At 45.9% G+C, this 18,263-nt stretch overlaps 1 protein-coding gene and 1 long non-coding RNA gene across 3 annotated transcripts in view; one reads left to right on the top strand and one right to left on the bottom strand.

Moving 5' to 3' along the window:
- Positions 1 to 1,286: 1,286 nt before the first annotated feature.
- On the top strand, positions 1,287 to 16,749 carry LOC108640419. The gene is made up of 3 exons (XR_001921170.1): positions 1,287 to 1,387; positions 15,052 to 15,115; positions 16,588 to 16,749. It is a non-coding gene; the product is annotated as an uncharacterized LOC108640419 (long non-coding RNA).
- The window catches only part of LRRC75A (leucine rich repeat containing 75A), a 70,504-nt gene continuing 59,799 nt past the window's right edge, over positions 7,559 to 18,263 (bottom strand). The window contains exons 4-5 of one of the 2 annotated variants that reach the window (XM_029961389.1): positions 10,262 to 10,869; positions 7,559 to 7,576 (exon numbers count right to left, since the gene is read on the bottom strand). In XM_029961389.1, coding sequence (XP_029817249.1) covers positions 10,284 to 10,869 — 586 coding nt within the window. In that variant the 3' untranslated portion in view covers positions 7,559 to 7,576; positions 10,262 to 10,283. Of the gene's footprint in view, positions 7,577 to 8,745; positions 10,870 to 18,263 lie in introns of those variants that run through there. The other variant, XM_029961388.1, reaches the window with a different exon arrangement.

The following is an 18,263-nucleotide window of genomic DNA, read 5'->3' as shown; positions in this document are numbered from 1 at the left end:
TTTGCTGCTGCACTGGGGAGGAAGGTGCTCTGTGTTTGCAGGAGGTGAGACAAAGCTTTAGTGTCAGGGCCAGGCTGTTTGTGCTCCAAAACTGGAGGCTGCATCAAGGAGAAGGGATTTCAGAGGTACTGCTTTTATGCTTCAAAAAAGTCTTCGGAGATGACAGCGACACAGTGTCACTTGGAAGCAGAGTAGCAGCTCCGAGGCTAAAGCTGAGGAAAAAGAAGGGTTTTCAGGGAGGAGAGCAGGGCTGAGGGAACAGGAATGACACCAAAATTGGTTGAAGAACTGTTGTGATGAAGGAACAGCTCTGGTCTGATGGCTGCCCCTGCTCTGGGTGGCTCTTGGTGAAGTTCAGCCCATTTTAGGAGTTGGTTTTTTTAGTGGTTGTGTGAAGACCCATTAACTTGTGCCTTTGGAGAGAGTTTCTGGTGCAGAGGCAGGTAGATAGAGGAGGGAACTGCTTTCAAGGGAACTCCTCTCTTCAAAGGAGCAGCAGGTTGAGGTCACTGGGTTTGCAGAGGGGACATATGAACTATGGGGAAGAAATTTGAGAGTCTGGACTTTAGAGGAAAATGGATAAAGAGAAGTGGAAAATGGATAAAGAGAAGTAGAAAATGGCAGTAAAGTTACATTGTACTTGGGAAAACTTTTTCTCTCCGGAGCACCTTCAGGAGCCCAGTCATCATGGATGTGGATTTTTGGTCAGTTCAGAGGGGATATTTGTGCAGAATTGGAACAACAAAAGCTGTCAGATGCAGCAGAGACTTTTTCACTGAAGCCCGTGGGTTCATCTTTCCCAGGCACTTCTTGCTGCTGATCTCAGGGCTTACAGTTGCATCCAATCAGCCTTGAAACTTCTCTAATCGCCCCCCACAGCCCTTGATAATCTGATCACCTGTTAAAAAGCAAGGTCTGCAGGTCTTTGCAAGAAGGGGTTGTCCAATCTGTGTTGAACAGAGCTTGAATAGTCTTAGAAAAAGCCTGGAGGCTGCTCACAGACTGCTGCAGGGCTGACCCTTAACGAGGAGAAGCTGGTGCTCGTTAGGGGCCCCAGGTGAGGCTCTTCACATCCATCTTGTTCTAAACGTCCACCTTCCATTTTATGCTCCCCCTGACACCTCAGGCACAGGGCGAGGAGTTGGGGTTCTGTCTTTCTCTTTATAAAAATAATATTATGCTTATTTAAGTCCTCTTGCTGCTCTCAGGATGAAAGGGCAAACTCCTGGGCAGTGCTGGGTGGTTTTGGAGGCAGGTGAGAAAAAGCTGCATTTCTGATGGATGAACAAGCAAGAAGCCTTTGAATCTGTTAGACTGGCATGCAGAAGGTCCCAGTTGCAAGAGGAAGAAGAGGTGGTACCTACATCCACTAGAAGAGGAAATTCAGGTAGGAAAAATTATGATTTCCCAGAGAAGCTGGTGTCTAATCAAACCCTTGAGGTTTTCCTTAAAGTTAAAGAGGGAGAAGGAAATAAGTGGTGGTCGTGGGAAAATATGATCCTGGTGCAGGGAGGGATTTCAAGGGGAGCCTGTTGGTGCCTGTTACTTTGGAAGAGTTTTGGTGAGCTTGGAGGTACAGGGGAAAAAACCCAGATGATTTAAAGGAAGACACATTAAAATAAGGGCAAGATAAGAGAACTTTAGACACTTACATATGTAAGAGTTGTACAGCCCAGGATATGGTTTTTGTGGGTACATGGCATTGCTTCCGAAATGTCCTGCTCTGGAGCTTACTTGCTATCAGGAATTACCAGTTGCTGGGCAGTTACCATCTGCAAATGTTGCTTTAATCCCCTTTATGTGAGCTGTGCTGAATCTGGGGGGGTTGGACCAGGGGGGTGTGACGTTGCTGACACTCAAACCTGGGCTGCTCAGATTGGTCTGTGAGATGGGATTTACATGGAAAGCTCCTAAATTCCAGCTGCAGTTCCACGGTGTGTGTGTGCTGCCTGTTGTGTAGGTGTGAGGAAAATTGACCCTGCCTTCTACCACTTCCTAATTAGTATTATCACTTAAAGGAGCAATATCCACTCAGGTTAATGAGCAGGAACGAGGACAGTTCCAGTGAGAGAGGCAGAGAAGACTGAGTTGAGCTACCTCTGGGGTGGGAAAGCTGAGTTTTCTCCCAGGGATGCTGGGAATTGGTTCATTTAGCTCATTGCAGACATCTTCCCATGCCCCCAATTCATTGGATGGGCCAGATGTGAGCTGAGGTTGGACCTGAGCTCTAGAAATGAGCTGGAGTGAAAGAGAACTTGTAAGAAATGGAGCTTGCATGTCCTGAAGTGTTGCAATGCTTTAAGCTGTTCTACTGCTTTGTTTTGTTTCTTGTTGGGGATTTTGGGGGCGTTTTGTTTGGTTCTTTTTTTCCTGGCTGAACAATGGAGTGTTTTTTACAGTAACTTTTGCCAGTTTTTGGGAAAATGTGTATCACCCAGTTGGCTCTAAGCTCAGCTGCAAAGCCTCTTCTTCAGTTGCTTGGAAGGGAGAAGTAGGTGCTTTGTTCTTTTGAAAATCTCCCTTTTATAATTTGCCTGATTATCCTTTTTTTTTTTATCCTTCCCTGAACGTAGTTGGTGGGTTTTCATGGCAAGGGAAGGCAAGTGAGGGGCACAAAAAAGGACAAGGTTTGCATTGCAGCCCCCAGCACTGTGCTGTTTCAGTGCATGGGGTGGAGGGGAGCTCTGAGCCTGCAGGAAAGCACAGCTTCCCCCAGAGCACTTGGGAAAATACTGAGCCTTTAAATTCATAATTTAACAAGCAGGTGGGCACAGTGAAGGAGATGAAATAAAGCAAAAAAAAAAAAATAATGGCGAAGTTCTCCTCCTCTTGGAAAGTGATGTATAAAGGCACACAGCCTGGAGCTGCTGCCTTTTATGTTGTGTGTTTGAATCCTGTCCACCTCTGGGATTTTTCTGCCTGCATCTCTACCTGCAGGATTCCCCAGGAGTTTGGTAAGAGCTGGGGTAGCAGGTACCAGAGCGTGATGCACAGAGATTGATTCTTTACTGCCTTATATTTAATTTCTATAAGCAAGCTGGGATTGCAGGGCTTTCCTGGAGGTAGCAGCAAGACAAGGAGCAGCTGCCAAAGAGGAAAAGAGAGGATCATTCCTGTGGTGATGCAGCTGGATTCTCCATATTTGTTATAGCCAATGTCCCTTCTTTATCTTACAGTTTTCCACATATACCTGAGTCTCTATATATCTAGGAGTTTATACAGGAGTATATTCCAGGAGTTTATACAGACATGTCTGTAATGAGGTGCTTTGAGGTTTAATCACATGTTTTTATGTCGTGTTTAGCATTGCTGCCCCTGCTGCTGCTTGCCATGCAAAATCCTAATCACAGAGCACCTCCACAAAGGTTTCCACAAGTCCAGGACAACTTTGGTTTCCCCTGGAGGAAGGACAGAGCTGACAGGTAGCCCAGGAGCCACGGGGAGAGGCAAAAATAGAGCATCCTCACAGCACATACCTAGAAACAACCAGTGATAAATGCAGGGGCCAAATCTGCTGTGAGTTATATATTGATCTTTCTCTCCTCCTTGTGCTTTGCTTTTGTAAACCTTAAAGCTATTTCTGCTTCCACTAACAACTCACTGAGAGATGCCACATGCAACAGGCTCACTGGCAGTGGATTGCTCATTCCACCTCACCAGATACAGCTAAACCAACCCTCCTTTAAGGATGTTTCACAGTCTCCACAGGTTTATTTTCTCCTCAGGCTGAGTTAATAAAAAAGCAAAGAAGAAAGATGGCACAGAAGCTACAGAATCAATAAGCTATTAGGATTCAGAAGAAAACTCAGAAAACTGCACATATAATTAAAGGGGGTGGTGAACGGGCTGCATCTTTTCTGACTCCATGAAATCAGGTCTTCAATTTTATGTAAAACTGTAAACTAAGCTGAAGTTAAAAACTGCTGTGTCTCTGCATATTTACAAGGGAGAAGATAGAAAGTGCAAGCCCAAAACTGCCAGAAGGGACTATAAACAAAGCACCTCCAATTCCCCATCCATCAGGAGTAATTGAGCCATGGGCTTATGCAGTTTACAAGTAAAAAGCTGGCACTGTGTCCCTAAATACCTTGGGATCCAGGGTTCCTCCCGTCCTTTCCAGTGAGCAAAGCTCTTGTGTTTGTCCTTGTGAACAAATTCAGTGCTAATATTTTATAGAAACATAGATCACAGAATGGTTTGGGTTGGTAGGGAGAGCCCTGATCCTGGCCAAGACCTGCAGCATTGCCATAAACATCAAACCAATCGGATCCATTGGCTGCTTTTTGTTAATTTGGTTGTGGTAAAAGGGAAATTTCGCAACTGGGCGGAGTATTTGCTCACTGAAATGTGGGAGATAACTGATGGCCTGATCCATCCATCCCTGCTCCTGGGAGGCTGGTTCTTCTTGGTGCTCAGGATTTGGTATCTGGCACTTTTTTCCTGGACCCTGGAGTATTTTGTCATTGGCCTTATCCCTCCACCAAGGAAAATGATTGCACCAAGGATTAGACACATCCCAACTGCAGTGTAATTTTGGTTGAGCTCCGTGATCAGCAAGAGCTAAACCCCCTCAGGTTTCTGACTGTGCTTGGTAAGTGTTTTGTATGTAAAGCAGGTAGTCCTTGAGGGATAATACTTCCATTACTTTTCCAGATGCTGCTGTACACATTTCCCCTATCAGCTGAGCTCGAGCAGGCTATTTTCTATCTCAAGGGCCCATGTTAAACACACTGGCATGAGCTGCCAATAAATAATGCAGAAGATTCCCCTAGCCAGGACTTTTCCTTCTATTAGTAAGGGGAAAAAATACCAGACTTGAAGGTAGCATGGGAACTGCTGAAAGTTTTAACCTAAACTTCTCCTGGGTTTTTACATGGTCAGTTTTTTAGTCCCAGCTGTTGTGGGTGAGATTTGTCCAGGTCTCACCTTTCTCCCCTGTAACCCTCTCCAGAGCCACCTTCTCCAGGGGAAAACTGCATCCTGCAAACATCTTCTTTTAGCTCCTGCTGGTTTCTTCTCAATTTAACCAGCTGAAGCAGAGTTGATTTTCTTCACAATAACCAGAGTATTCCTGTGGGTTTTGGTGTGACATGGCTCACAGGCTTCAAAAGCACTCCCCAGGTGTTATGTTTTAGGTGGAAAAGTTTTGTGTGTGGCCTGACTCATAATTTTAGGAGACACCCTGGGGCATATATAGGGCAGATGGACCTGTCTGCTCAGGAAAATGGCAGTCCAGCATATCTAAATTTTGGACATTGGGATCTCTATCAGATTTTGAGGTAGCTTCACTCGGGGCAGCTTGGGATGATCTTACCTTAGAGCAGGAACAGCAGGCTCTGCTCAGGAGGATCCTCACTGAACATCTACCATGGCAAGTGTAGAAATCTTTCCTGGTCCCTTCCCAGCCCTCTTTGTGCTCCTTAAGTGCTGCATTTTCCAATAAATATCTATAATGGTGATAGAAATCAGCTGACCTGCTGCTCGCTGGGTTTTCAACTAGGTCAGCTTTTTCCTGTTTGAAAAGTGTGTCTTTCATATTGAAACCCCACCTTCTGCAGCAGTTGTGATTGATTATTCAGTCACCCGTTCCCCCAAACCAGCCATTTCCTACAAACCTGCTTCTTGACAATCCAGAGGCTGAAAAATATGGATGTAAAAAACCCCAAAATAGCACGTACCCACTACCTCCTCCAGTTCAATTCCTATTTCAGTTCTCCCCTGGAGTGCTCTGCAATCCTGAGGAGCACATGGGAAATCCTCCACACACTGAAAATATGTATTTTATTCTTAAGGCTTGGAAGAGAATGAAAATAAATACTACACAAGTTGGGGTTTCTAAGGCAGGGAGGAGGCTGCATCAGGGAAACCTCAGTCCAAAGCCCAGTCCTTTTGCAAGTACAGACAAATCCATTTGCCTGCCCTGTCCAGACACCCTCCTGTGTGCCCAGTATTTGATTTTTTCCTCTGAATAAAGAGCAGGAAAGATGAGGGAGGGGGGAAAAGATGAATTATCTTAAAGCTGGGCATGATGGGTGTAAGCAAAATGGGTGAAAATGTGAGTAGGCATCAGGGAGAAGGACTTGGTCCTGGTGGGGAAGGGATTGCACCTGTGTGGAGAAGCTTTTCTGGTACAAGCAGAGTGTGGGTCACAGAGAGGTGAAATAAGTGAGCAGCCTCACAGCCAGCCCTGCACTGAAATTTCTCTTTGTCTCTTCTGCCCATTTAAAGTCTCCCAGCTGGGAGTTTTCCTCCCTGTGACCCAAACCTGTTGTATTTCTTATTTTTTGGCCAGCTTTGTGTGACAAGTATCAGCCACGATGTGCTGCCTGGGTGTGTGCAACCCCGTGTCTTGAAATCAGTGGCCATGGGGTGCTGTAAGGGAGGGGAGCAATCCCCACTGAGCCTTTAACTCCACACATCATCACCTTAGAAGGCCTCTATTCCCCCAGGGCACTGAAGGAAAGGCTGGTCCTGGTGTCACAGGGTCATCAGCTCCTTTGCTGGCAGCTGTTGAGCATTTGAGAGCATTCCATGAAGCTGGAGCTGTGAGACTCACATCACTGGAGGCTGTTGGAGCACTGTGAGTGACACATCTGGTTTCCTGTTTGTCCTTCAGAATTTGAGGCTAAAGACATTTAATAGAGCTGGAAAGACCATCTCCTCTTGCTGTGTGCAGTCTGCTGGTGGAACACGGCCCCCAGGCAGATAAAAACTCAGCTGCCCCTGGAGCGAAGGAGGAGAGGGATCACAGGATGACATCCATGTACCAGAGAGGTCAGGGGGAGATTAAATCTGTTTCTCTCCAAGGAACTTTTCACTGGAGAGGTTAGGTCAGTTGTTTTTTTCCCTCTTTATAAGCCTTATTCCATGAATACTGCTAATAAGGTCAATTAGTTTCCTTGGCAATAGCGGCTACCCAGTTAATGGAACATGGGAGTCTCTCTGCCTTTCTGAGGACATGAGTGGTCCTTGCACAAGGTCAGGAGTCTCCTCCTCTCTTGCTGCTGAAAAGGGGTGTGCTGAGCCACAGGAGAGCCCCAAAACCTTTGTGCCTGACTGCACAGTCAGTGGCACTGGGATAACCCGGTGCGGTGCCATTGCCTGGGACAGCCCCGTGTCCCCCTCACACACTGTAGCCTCCCCCCCTGTACCCTTAGTCTTTTGGGTCACTTTTTGGCCTTTCCTCTGCAGCAGTTTTGGGTTGACATTTGCAGCCTTCTGCTCCTCTGCCAGGGGCTACTGAGCAGCAGCAATGCTTTTGGCCAAAGTATTTTTGAGCTTCTTGACGTCCCCAGCAGCGCTTTCTGTTGCTTCTGTGCTTTCCCACACGCTCCATGCTTGAGGATGACCCTCCCCAGCCCTCTTGCCTGCTTCCAACTGTCCCTCAGGAGCATAACCCTCATTTTAAATGAATAATCACCTTCAAAACCTGAACAGGGTTTGTGCAAACTCTTCAGAGATAACCCAGCTGCAGCGAGCCCTCCGGAGCGTGCGGCACCAGCCCTTTCATGCCTCTCTCATTCCTCTCTCCTTCCTCGCCTGCTGTTTCAATTCCCCTCGCTGTGGGCTCCTCAATCTGTGCAGAATGATTTCCAATTACATTTTTGTTGCTGAAGGCATAAATCTTCTCCCCCAGACTAGTTTGTTTCATGCCCAGGCAGAACTGTGGTGCTGGTGGAGATAACTAACCAAAGCAGGCTGGGGTGTTTTATGGACTTCTTTATTTTATGGTGGCCATTTCCTCCCCTCTTTGACAAGAAATGACCTCAGCCAACTTTAATATTCTACCAGCAGTGATTTTTAGTCCTTGAATCCTTCTTCTAGGGCCTTTTAAAAGCTTCTAACCCAAAGCAGCAGCACAGGGAACATTGATTATATACAGAGTGAGCCCCGAGCTTGTTTTGATGCTGATGAGCTGAGAAGGGAAACATCTCACACTGCTTTCTTAAAAAAAAAACACAAAAAAACAACAAACAAAACCCACTCTTTACTGAGCCCACAGGATCATCATTATCCTGAAGTGCACTAAATGGATAATTGAACTAATCCACACTGTGAGGAAGGGACTGATTAGCCAAAGCCTCTTGCTTTTATAACCAGTAACTGTCTCTACTAGAGCTCTGTTTTTTTCCTTTTTCTATGAAAGTAATTTGGTGCATCCTTCAGCATATACAGATATATTGATGAAAGGCCCTTTCTAGTTCTTTCCTTGTCTCAGAGGGGCTGAATGCTTGCTGGGCACAGAGGTGCTGGCACAGCTTTCAGCACCTGTGGAGCAGAGGCAGCTCAAGTGGTGCAACATCTGCACAGGGCAAAGGGCTTTTCCTTCAGTGCACTGAGACTTGTATTGGAGATAAATACCCTGTGGAGCACTATACCATTCTCATCACTCCTTTCTCCCATATTATTTTACACACTGGTGATATTTAAAATTTAACTCTTTCTTTCATGATGCTCCTGTGTCCACCTTGTGCCCACCCTGAAGAATCCAGCCCATAAACTGGGCTATTTATTTCTCCAGCCCAGCTCCAGTGACCCTTTTTTTTTAAAGTCCCCTGAGGAACCCAGACCAGAGCTCTTAGCTCTCCTCTCGTTTTTGCTGGGCATTCCACCTGGACAGAGGAAAAAAAAAATCAATGCTGGGTCTTTATTAAACATTGTCATTTATTTTGATTACGGATAGCTCCTTTATTTCAAACAGAACAGTTTATTCACTGCAAAGGTTTTTCATGCCTGTTGGAAAGAGTTAGAATTAAAAAAAAAAAAAAAAAAAAGGAAAAAGGCTTGGATACATGCAAATCATACTGAATGTTGCCAATGTATTAAAACAAGTAACAGAGTTTCTTCTAAGTTACCTACTTGCAAACGGAGGAGGAACAACCACTGGCAGCATGAAGCCCCTCTGGAAAAAGCTTCCAGGTGCTGGGATGTTACATGGACAGAGCCAAAGGCACGACCAAAAGTCTGTTTGCACCCAGAAAAAGCAAAGCCAGAGTCACTGCTGGGAGCCAGGAGAATGATCTGTGAGCTGGGAAGGGCTTGGAACAAAGAAAGGGGCTCCCTCTCAGCAAAGGGAGTCATGTCTGGTCCATAGGGGAGAGGAAGCTTTTCGCAGTTTCCTGCCCTCCCCCAAGGTTTAGGATCAAATGAAATTCTGGTTCAAAAGCCAAGGTGCACATTCCAGCACTGCTGCTCTGGGGTGATCCCTTTTCCATCAAAAATAAAGTAAAATCAAACCCATGTCTCTTACAGAAAAACAGAAGGACGTTTTAGAAACAGAGCACTTCTGGTCCAGGGGGCAAAGGACACAGCTGAGTGACCCAAAGCCTTTCTGAAGCTTTAAATCCCAGCTGGCTGGGACTGCCCAACCCTCAGTGGCAGTGACAGAGGGATGAACCCCAGGATTGATTTTCCTTTTAAAAACCTTCAGTATTGTGGTCTCTTGTCAGCAGCAGTAATGAGCCTGAGCTGAGCACTCCATGTTTTGTGCATCACTCCCCAAAATGGATCACATACTCCCAGCATTGCTGGTGCAAGTTCCAGAAACCACATGAAAAGCTCTGGAGTTATTACAGCAGCACAGCTGGTGGGAAACTGGTTGTTACATCTGAATAAATACTGGGCAGGCACAAGTGCCAGCCTGATTTTGGTAAGGCTGGAGGGTGAGGGTGGGGTCCAGGCACACTGCAGGCTGGGATTTAGCTCCACACCAGGAAAGCAAAGCTCTCCCTCCAGGCTGGCTCACAATATTAAGAAAAACATCCCTGGTTAGTGTGTGACCAGACTTTTGTTTTATCTCAGTAGATACCAGCTCCTGAAGTCAGGACTGGAAAGGAGTTAAGGTTTATCTCAGTGGCAGCCCCCTCTGGGGTGACTGCTGTCTGTCCATCACGTGTGGGAGAGCAGCTGGGCCTGGTCAGATCCAGCACTAAGGAAAGGGAACCCTTCCCTGCACAGTCTGGGCACCTTCCTGCTCCTTTTTCCTGCTCTTCTAAGACCCTCATGGAGATGCATTTTTGAGAGAACCAAAAGCACAGCACATCACTAATGCTCAAAAATACCTGGGCAGCTTTTATAAAATACAAATATTCAACATGATCACCTTTACCTGTTCTTTGAAAAGAAAACCATCGACATTCGTGGTACAGGGGGGAGGCAGCAGTCCGGGCCCCCAAAGGATCCCACCGTGTGATCCAACCCTCTGCCAGGACCCCCAACACCGAGGTCTTGGATTTAAGTAATCCTTGCTCAGCACACTCACCCAAGAGCCCCGGAGCTGGACATCATGTCTGTGGTGTCCCAGCCCCTCGTTCTGAGTCTGGGAGCTCCCCGGCCTCGGCCGTTCTGTCCGTCTGCTGCGAGTCTGTGCTGTCAGTCTTGCCTGGTGCAGCTCGCAGGTCCTCCTGGCTCTCAGCCAGGCCATCCTGATCCTCCAGATCGCTCACCTGACCCTCCCCAAACTCCAGGATGGTGGGCAAATTGCCTTGCTTCGGGCACCGCCTCTTCAGGCTGACCAGGAAGGGCTGTGGCAAGGAGAAGATGTCCACGTTGTTGCCGAGGTCGATCCAGGTGACGCTGGGGAACTTCTTGGGGTCCTTGAGGGTCTCGGTGAGGTCCCGCAGGATGGCCTTGGTGAGCCGGTTGCCGTTGAGGGAGAGGGTGGTGAGGTGGGGGAGCCCGCAGAGCGCCGGCAGCAGCTGCAGCAGCATGTCATCCGTGAGCTCCGTGAAGCACAGCTCCACCGTGTCGATGTGCTCCGAGCTGTGCTGCAGGTAGGACGTCACCCGCTCCAGGTCCTTCAGCGTCAGCGGGATGCCCGACAAGTCCACGGTGTTGTCCTGGGGCTTCCCCATCAGGACGGCTTTCAAGCTGTGGCAGGAAGGAAAGGAGAGGGACGTTAATGTGAGGGGATGTCTCTGTGTGGGGGCGTCGCTTTGGGCTCCGTGGCCGCTCCTGGAGAGAGCAAGAACGTGAGTTATTCATGTAGGATGTTCAACAGGGGCTGATAATCAATTCTGCAGAGGCCAGGAGTGTGTCTGTGCAGTTGTGTAGCAGAGAGATATTTCAAGGCTGTTAATTGACAGAAAATGGCCAGAAACAAGGAGACCATGTTCAAAACCCATAATTCAGAAAGAGTGCAGAGTTCTTTCTTAGGGCCACTGCAAACCCCTGGAATAAGGAGGCTGTCCTTTTAGAGGCTATCCTTTTAGACAATCTCCTGGGTACTGTTTTTAGACCAGAAACATCTCACAAATCCTGACCAGGTTGTGATGGGGAGGCTGGGAGAGGTGAAAGATGTCTTTTAGGGTTCCCCTGGTGATGCCGGATTACCCTTTATGGTCTGTTTAGCAGTAAATTGTTCTTACCCCTCCTTTGAAGATCTCATTACAAGGAAGAAATGGATGTAGATAAGTGCTGGGATTAAAGGCAACTTCCATCTAGAGGCTTGGCTAAACACTAGGAAAACAGGTTCTCTTCCCAGTTCCAGTTTGCACTTTAGCTGTGGCAGAAAGGGAGGTGATTTCACAGAGCCTCCTTGGCAGGACCAGGTACTGAAATTGGAGCTGGATGTAATTCCTGTGCAAAAGTCCTTGATGATCACCTTGATGATCACCTTGGATCACAGTCATTTCACATGAACTATTTGTTTTCAGGGAATACTCCACAGGAAATAACTAATTTTGAGGCTCTTTTTGTAGATCTTTGAGCCCTTTAGAGGCTCACATGGCCCAGTGCAACCTTCCTGCTCCGACTGCCTGTAATGCAGTGAGCAAAATGCCTGAATTTCACCTAAACTAGGCTATGCACTGCTAAAGTCTACTTAAGGACATTAATTCCCCACTCCCCAGCCCCTACTTTATGCCCCAGAATCTGCTCATCTGCTCTGTGTGTGTTACTCATGGATTTTATGTCTGAAGAGAGAAGCTTGTCCTGGCTGTGGTCACTGCTGTGGGCTGGAGCCAGGTGGGAGGGAGAGGCCGAAGGGACATTGTGGGATCCAGGAAAACAGCAAGTCTTCCCAAAAAGTGCTTGAATGGGACAAGCCCAAATGGCCACTGCATGAATTAATTCCTCATCCTTAAAAAACGTGGGTTTGTGCAGCAGTTGGGCAATATCTGAACCATTAAAATGAGCGACTGATTTCTTACTAACCTCCTAAGTACCTGGGAGACCTGTGGGTAATTCTGATCCATCATCCTGACAGCAGCCCTGGCACAAAGAAAATGTTGGGACACAGCACCAGGTGAGTGAGTGGGGCAGCTCAGCAGGTTCTGTCCATTGTGTCCACCCTTGTGCCGTGGGCTGGGACAGCATCTGTCAGTCCCTGGGCTGTGGGAGCTCAGCACTGCCCATCAAACCCTCCATCAGGGCTAAGCCTGGCTTTGCAAGGGGCAAAGCCTCACTCTGGCAGCTCAGACTAAGCCAGGGCAACTTCTAACTTAACCTTTATTTTTCATGCAGATGCAGGTAAAAAACTTTCCAGCCTAAAACTGGCGAGAGAAAAGTTATGTCACCTAACTGATCTAAATCCCCTTTGCCTAAGGCAGGACCCTGAGCTGCCACAGGTTTTAAATCAAAATTGACAGGCTGAATCTGAGCATTGCTCACCCAAAGAGTTGGGCCCTGACTTAGACAGTGTTAGTTATGTTAAACAAGCTTTAAGACTACGAAATAGCTCAAAGTTTCTAGGAGCAAACAGCTCCTGAAGGTCTGACAGGAGTAACTTAGGTGGGGGATCAGTCCTCAATAGTAGGAGAATTAGAAGGCTTTTAAAAAGGTTACAAAACTGATGTTTTAATGGTTTTCCTTGTTTAAGAGGTTTGGTGTTTAGTTTGTGGGGTTTTTTTGTTGTTATTTTGTTTTTTTTTTCCTTATGTAAGACAGATCCTACAGTGCTAAGCTATTATTAAGTGATCTGGGGCCACGCTCCAGTGGGCAGGTCAATAATGTCCACACATGTGGGCTCTCATTAAACTCTCCTGTGCCTTGGGGACACATTTCTCTGCTGTGGTGGCACTTCTGTTAGTGGCAGTTTGTGGTTTGCTGGGTTGGCTGAAACCTCAAACACACCCCCACAGTCATTCAACAAAGTCTATACTTAGCCCTTTACAAGGTCTCATTTAACCTGAATGTGGGCAGAAAACAGCTGTTAATGTGAGGTGCTTCTCTGTACTGGTAATTTTTTGCCAACATTGGGAAAGAAATCAATGAAAAAGTATATTTATTATTATAAAAAGAATAATTTGGTGTTCATGTGTTGGCAGCTACTTCTCTGTGATATGTACAGCCACATAATTTTTTGGAAGCAGCCCCATCTGGAACCAAGATGATGCCTCAGTAGCAAGCCCTTCCCACCTAAAAAACCCAGATTACTCTTGTCCTGCAGTCTTCGAGCACCACAGCTGTTTATAGAGGGATCTCACTATAAATAAATATAAATAAAGCACAAAGTACCTCTCTGTGTAACTGATAACCATTTAATAGCATGGCTAAAAAAATAGGGGTTGATCCTTCTTTTATCCAGCATGGATATCCCCTGCTTGGAGTGATGCTGCCTGTCTGCCATCATCTTGTGGGACTTCTGGTGTGGCTTTAAATCAGCAAAGCCAAGGAGATAATGAAAAGAGAATGGGGATAATTTTGGGGCAGTTCTTTTTCGTGTGTGTGTTTTGAGCTGCTTTCAATACTGCTCCAGATTTTTTTTTTTCCCTTGGAGTATGTGTATGATTTCTGCCAGCCAGTAAAAGAGGATTTCTCACTAGGACTTTTCCCCCTGCTGATGTATCAAAGGAAATCTCCTGAATCCCCAGGTCAGAGCAGCCCTGGGCTTGTCCTGGGGGGATGGTTTGCTCTCCTGCCTCAGCCCACGTTCCTTCTGTCCCTCGGGAAACCAACCAACCAACCAACCAACCCCAAACATGACTCAAGACAAACAGTTCTGTGGATATTCTGAGCCATCCCATGGAAATGAGGGGGATATTATGTTAACAAACAGCTGTAACAACTTGTAGCCCTGCCATAAAGTTGGCCACAGAATGGCCCCAAATCTCTGGAGGAAGATCTTACAAATCCCTACGAGCTTTAGTGGGGGATCAGTTACACCCACTTGGTTTCATCCTGATGTTTTATGAGGTTATTCCATAGGGAAAAACACTGATTTTTTTTTTTTTTTCCCCCAGCTGGGGTTTTGACCAATGTAATGAGAGGATTGGGAATAAAGCCCTGCACTAAGCTCCTGATAACACACTGGCAGGATGCTGCTTTATACACACTCACACTCAACTAAAAGCTATTTTACATGCAGTGTGGAATCAGATCAGAAAAAAAAAAAATCCCATAAACAGGAATATTGATGTTTAGATCAAACAGAATGAAAAGAAAGGGATTTCCTCTTGGTTTAAAATTCATGACATTTCTTTCAAGCGCTGCACGAATCGTGACATGAGACACCAATGTGTCATGTACTGGAGGATAATTGGGCTGTTGAGCCTCTTTCTTGCAGGGCAAGGGAATAGCTCAAGAAAAATGAAGAGGCAGCCTCATAGAGTGAAGAATTACAGTAAGAAATTCATAGGATACCTGGTGAGAAAACTACTTACGAAAATACCAGCAAAACATTATTGAACATAATGAGTCACCAGAAAAAAAAAAAAAGGTAAAATACTGAGATGAAAGACTTGTCCTGAAATGCTGGTGGTATCAAAGATAAGTGCTTTTTCAAAGTCCCTGCTCCAAATGATGGCAGTCAAACACTGGAATAGATATTTGGGAAATGGAGGGAAGAAATACAAACAAGTGCTGCAAATGCAGGTCCTCTGTTAGTAAATAATGTTCACTAAATGGTCGAGCTCCCCCCAGCCTCAGAGGAGGAACAGAGACAGAAAACATAATTATTTAGCTTAAATGAGGAATCTGGCTAAGGTGTACATAATAATGTATTATATGTTGAATATCCTATATTCTATAACATATATATAATATTTGTATAATAATAAGGATGACTAAAACAGAGAAGATGAGAATGAACTGCTCTTTTTTCATCTCTGTTAGTGCAGGACCTGAGGACACCCACTGATGCTGAAAGACTAAACTCCCAGTGGATAAAAGGGAAGGAGTGAGTACACAGAGCTCAAATTAATCTTGCCATTCCAGCCACGGGATATCACTGGGATCAAGGGCTTTGTGGGAGGTCTGAGGCAGAAGGGCACTGCTGTGGCTGAGAATATCAAAAGTCATGTTAAGATTTAAAAAAATTAAAATAAAAAATTAGCTGGGTCTGTGTTCTGGGGAGCAATTGCAGAAATTCTGCAATTCACCCCAATGGGGCCCTTTTGCTTTGCTGTGTGAGCAGCCTGTGGTGGGACAGCAATGCCCAGGGGGCTTGGAATGCTGGTCCAAAGGCTGTGTCAGGACCTGGGGGCACGTGAAAATACACCTGTATGTGCCTGAGTGTGTCTTTTGTAGCTGATCCTTATTTAAACTACGGAGAGGCACCACAGACCCAGAGCAAAAACACTTCTACTTATTCCAGTAGCAAGGCCAGGGCTGTGCTTCCCCAGTGCAGTTAAAAAACCTCTTTTAGCAGTTTTTTGATGCTGCCTGGTTGAATAATTTCCTCTCCTTTTCCTTTCTTTTGTTTTACAAAAACCCAACACTCACCATCGAAACGTGACAGATGTGATGGGACAGATCACAGAATAATGCAGATAGAGCCCAGGTCAGAACTGGAGCTGCCAAATTCTCCAAAATTCAGAGACAGGAGATTCCTACAATGGCCCCACCACAGCTCATCCTCAGCTTTTACTTCTCTCCTTCAGTTTTACACACACCTCAGGGTCTGTGTGTGGCTGTGGTTACTCAGTAGCTCGTTCAGCTCCTTGTTTACCACCACAGAAAGGTTTAGAGGTTTATTAACAGCACAGTCTAAAGTCTCTGTTCCTCACTGCCTTTAGAAATGAACAGCTTGGAAAGATTTCACTCCTCTCCTTAGAGAGATTCAGGGTAAAGAGGATTTTTAAAATATATAAATATAAAAATATGTAACTTTAAAGCCCCTTTAGAGCTTATCAATAAATACATTCAAAATTCCAAAGTCTTTACTGTTAAGAGAGAAGGTACCAGTGGGGATTAGTTATTTTGATCTCTTCTTGTTCCAAGACCCTTCCCAGTTTTGCTAAGGTTTGCAGTTTTCATGTCATTAAGTCTAGACACCCCCTTTGTTAATGTCCTTCCCCTCCTCCCAAAATCCCAGCCCAATTCTCCAGTGAGTGCCATCGGATTTGGGGGGTAGGAAGGGCAGGTTGGTCAGCCTGGAGCTCATCTCAGGGGGCTGTTTCCTCATCATTTTGTCCCTGATGTTTGACGTGAAAATTAACTTTATTATGGCCACTTACAAAATAACTGTGCCTGCAGGGAAATGCTCTGTGGGAATCACATCCCCAAACAGGATCTCCCATTGCCAAGGAGAAACCAAACACTGGGCTGTTTCTTGGACAACCCAGCACAGTATTTATTTATTTTTTTTAAGCAGCTGAAGAGCAAACCTGGAGGGAATGCTAAAATTTCCCCTAAATTTTCCTCTTGCAGCAGGATCCCCAGCGTGGCACGCCGGGAACGATGCTCCCAGTGACCTCCTCTGCATGTCCAAGCTCATGGGCTCCTCCAGGAATAACTCTGTGTTGACATGGCTTCCCTTCCCAAATCCCACTGCATTTTCTTTGGCTCCACACCAAGGCCTGTTCCACCTCTACTCCAGGCCTAAAGCTCAATAAGTGCACGGGGTATTTGATGGGAAGGGTAAATTCTGGGCATCCAAGAGCATCCTGTGCACCAGGAGAACTGACACAGGTCTCGTGGCTTTGGCCATGGGGTGGTAGGGGAAGGATTGATGGTATCAGAAAGATCTTGATCAATAAATCCTTCCCATCATAATGATAAAAGCCAAGCAGCTGTGATTTATACTCCTTTACTAAATTCATAGGATCACCAAACAGTTTGGGTTGGAGGGGACCTTAAAGATCATCTTTTTCCAACCCCCATTACTTCATGGGGCGATGCCTCCGCGTAAAATTCTAAAAGCTCATGATACAAATATCAAGAAGTGATTTTTAGCCCTGAATGAGTTTTGACCTTTTCCACCAGCCTCAACTCCTTCACCTCCACCCATCTGATGAAGAGCCAACCACCAGAGAGCAGTGTCACCTCATGAAGCAGTGTCACCCAACAGTGTCACCCAAGAGAGCAGTGTCACCCCACAGAGCAGTGTCATCCAACAGTGTCACCCCACAGAGAGTGGTTTGGGGGGGGCTTGGCAGTGCTGGGTTAATGGTTGGACTCGCTGATCTTAGAGGTCTTTTCCAGCCTCAATGATTCAATGATTCCTTGGAAATGCCCCCCAAGCCAAGCCCCACCATCAGCCCACCCTCCCCTGCAGCTCTCCCCCGTCTCAGCTGCTGCGTCACAACCTCTGTGGTATTTAGTAAAAGGACCTAATTAAACCTTTAAAAGCAACAAGCTTCTTGGAAAATGAAGCACTGCTATCAGGAGAAGCAACTTGATAAATATCTCCAGCAGGGGCAATTAAGCAGCAGAACTGCTCTCATTTGCATGAGGCACATCCAGTTCCTTGTCATGGTCCGGAGGAGCCTGGATTCAGACACGGAGTGAAGTGACAGTCTCCTGCTCTGTTTGAGAACCACCATTTCTTTGTTACAGGAATGGGGATTTCCCCCCCCCCCAACTTGTTTTTAATTTCCTGCTAAACAAAATTCTAAAAATAAGCACTTGGGATCCATCAAAGTGCTTTGCTATAATTATAACTCTATTTAACTTACTGCAAAAAAGAAATGTAAATATACTGCTGCTGGAGTACTCCATTTTTCTATCCTCGTCCTCCTCAAAATAAAATGTATTTGTATCACCCCTTGTATGACAAATTTTGCTCTCAAGCCTGCGTTTCCCTAAAGAGAAACTGTGCTGGAGTATTTTCAACAAATTCTACTCCAGCGTAATAAGAAACTGCAGCTGACGCCCCATTAATAACCTGCATTTGCAGAAAAGGCAATTTGCACAAGTGCCAACAGAAAAACAATCAAGAATTCAAAGGAAAACATGTCGGGCTTGTTGCTTCTGTAAATGACCCCCTGGAAGAGAATTGGCCCAAAATAAGAATTTGTTCAAGTCTGCATTGTAATAAACGATAGTTTGCAATAAAACAAACAACATTTTGTTTAAATTCTAACACAGGAGAAAATAAAAGAAAA

The sequence above is a fragment of the Manacus vitellinus genome, unplaced genomic scaffold, assembly GCF_001715985.3.
Source record: "Manacus vitellinus isolate BGI_N305 unplaced genomic scaffold, ASM171598v3 scaffold_32_pilon, whole genome shotgun sequence".
In the NCBI taxonomy this organism is placed as follows: Eukaryota; Metazoa; Chordata; class Aves; order Passeriformes; family Pipridae; genus Manacus; species Manacus vitellinus.
Note: the sequence above shows the minus strand (reverse complement) of the source record. Positions and strands in the feature narration are given on the sequence as shown.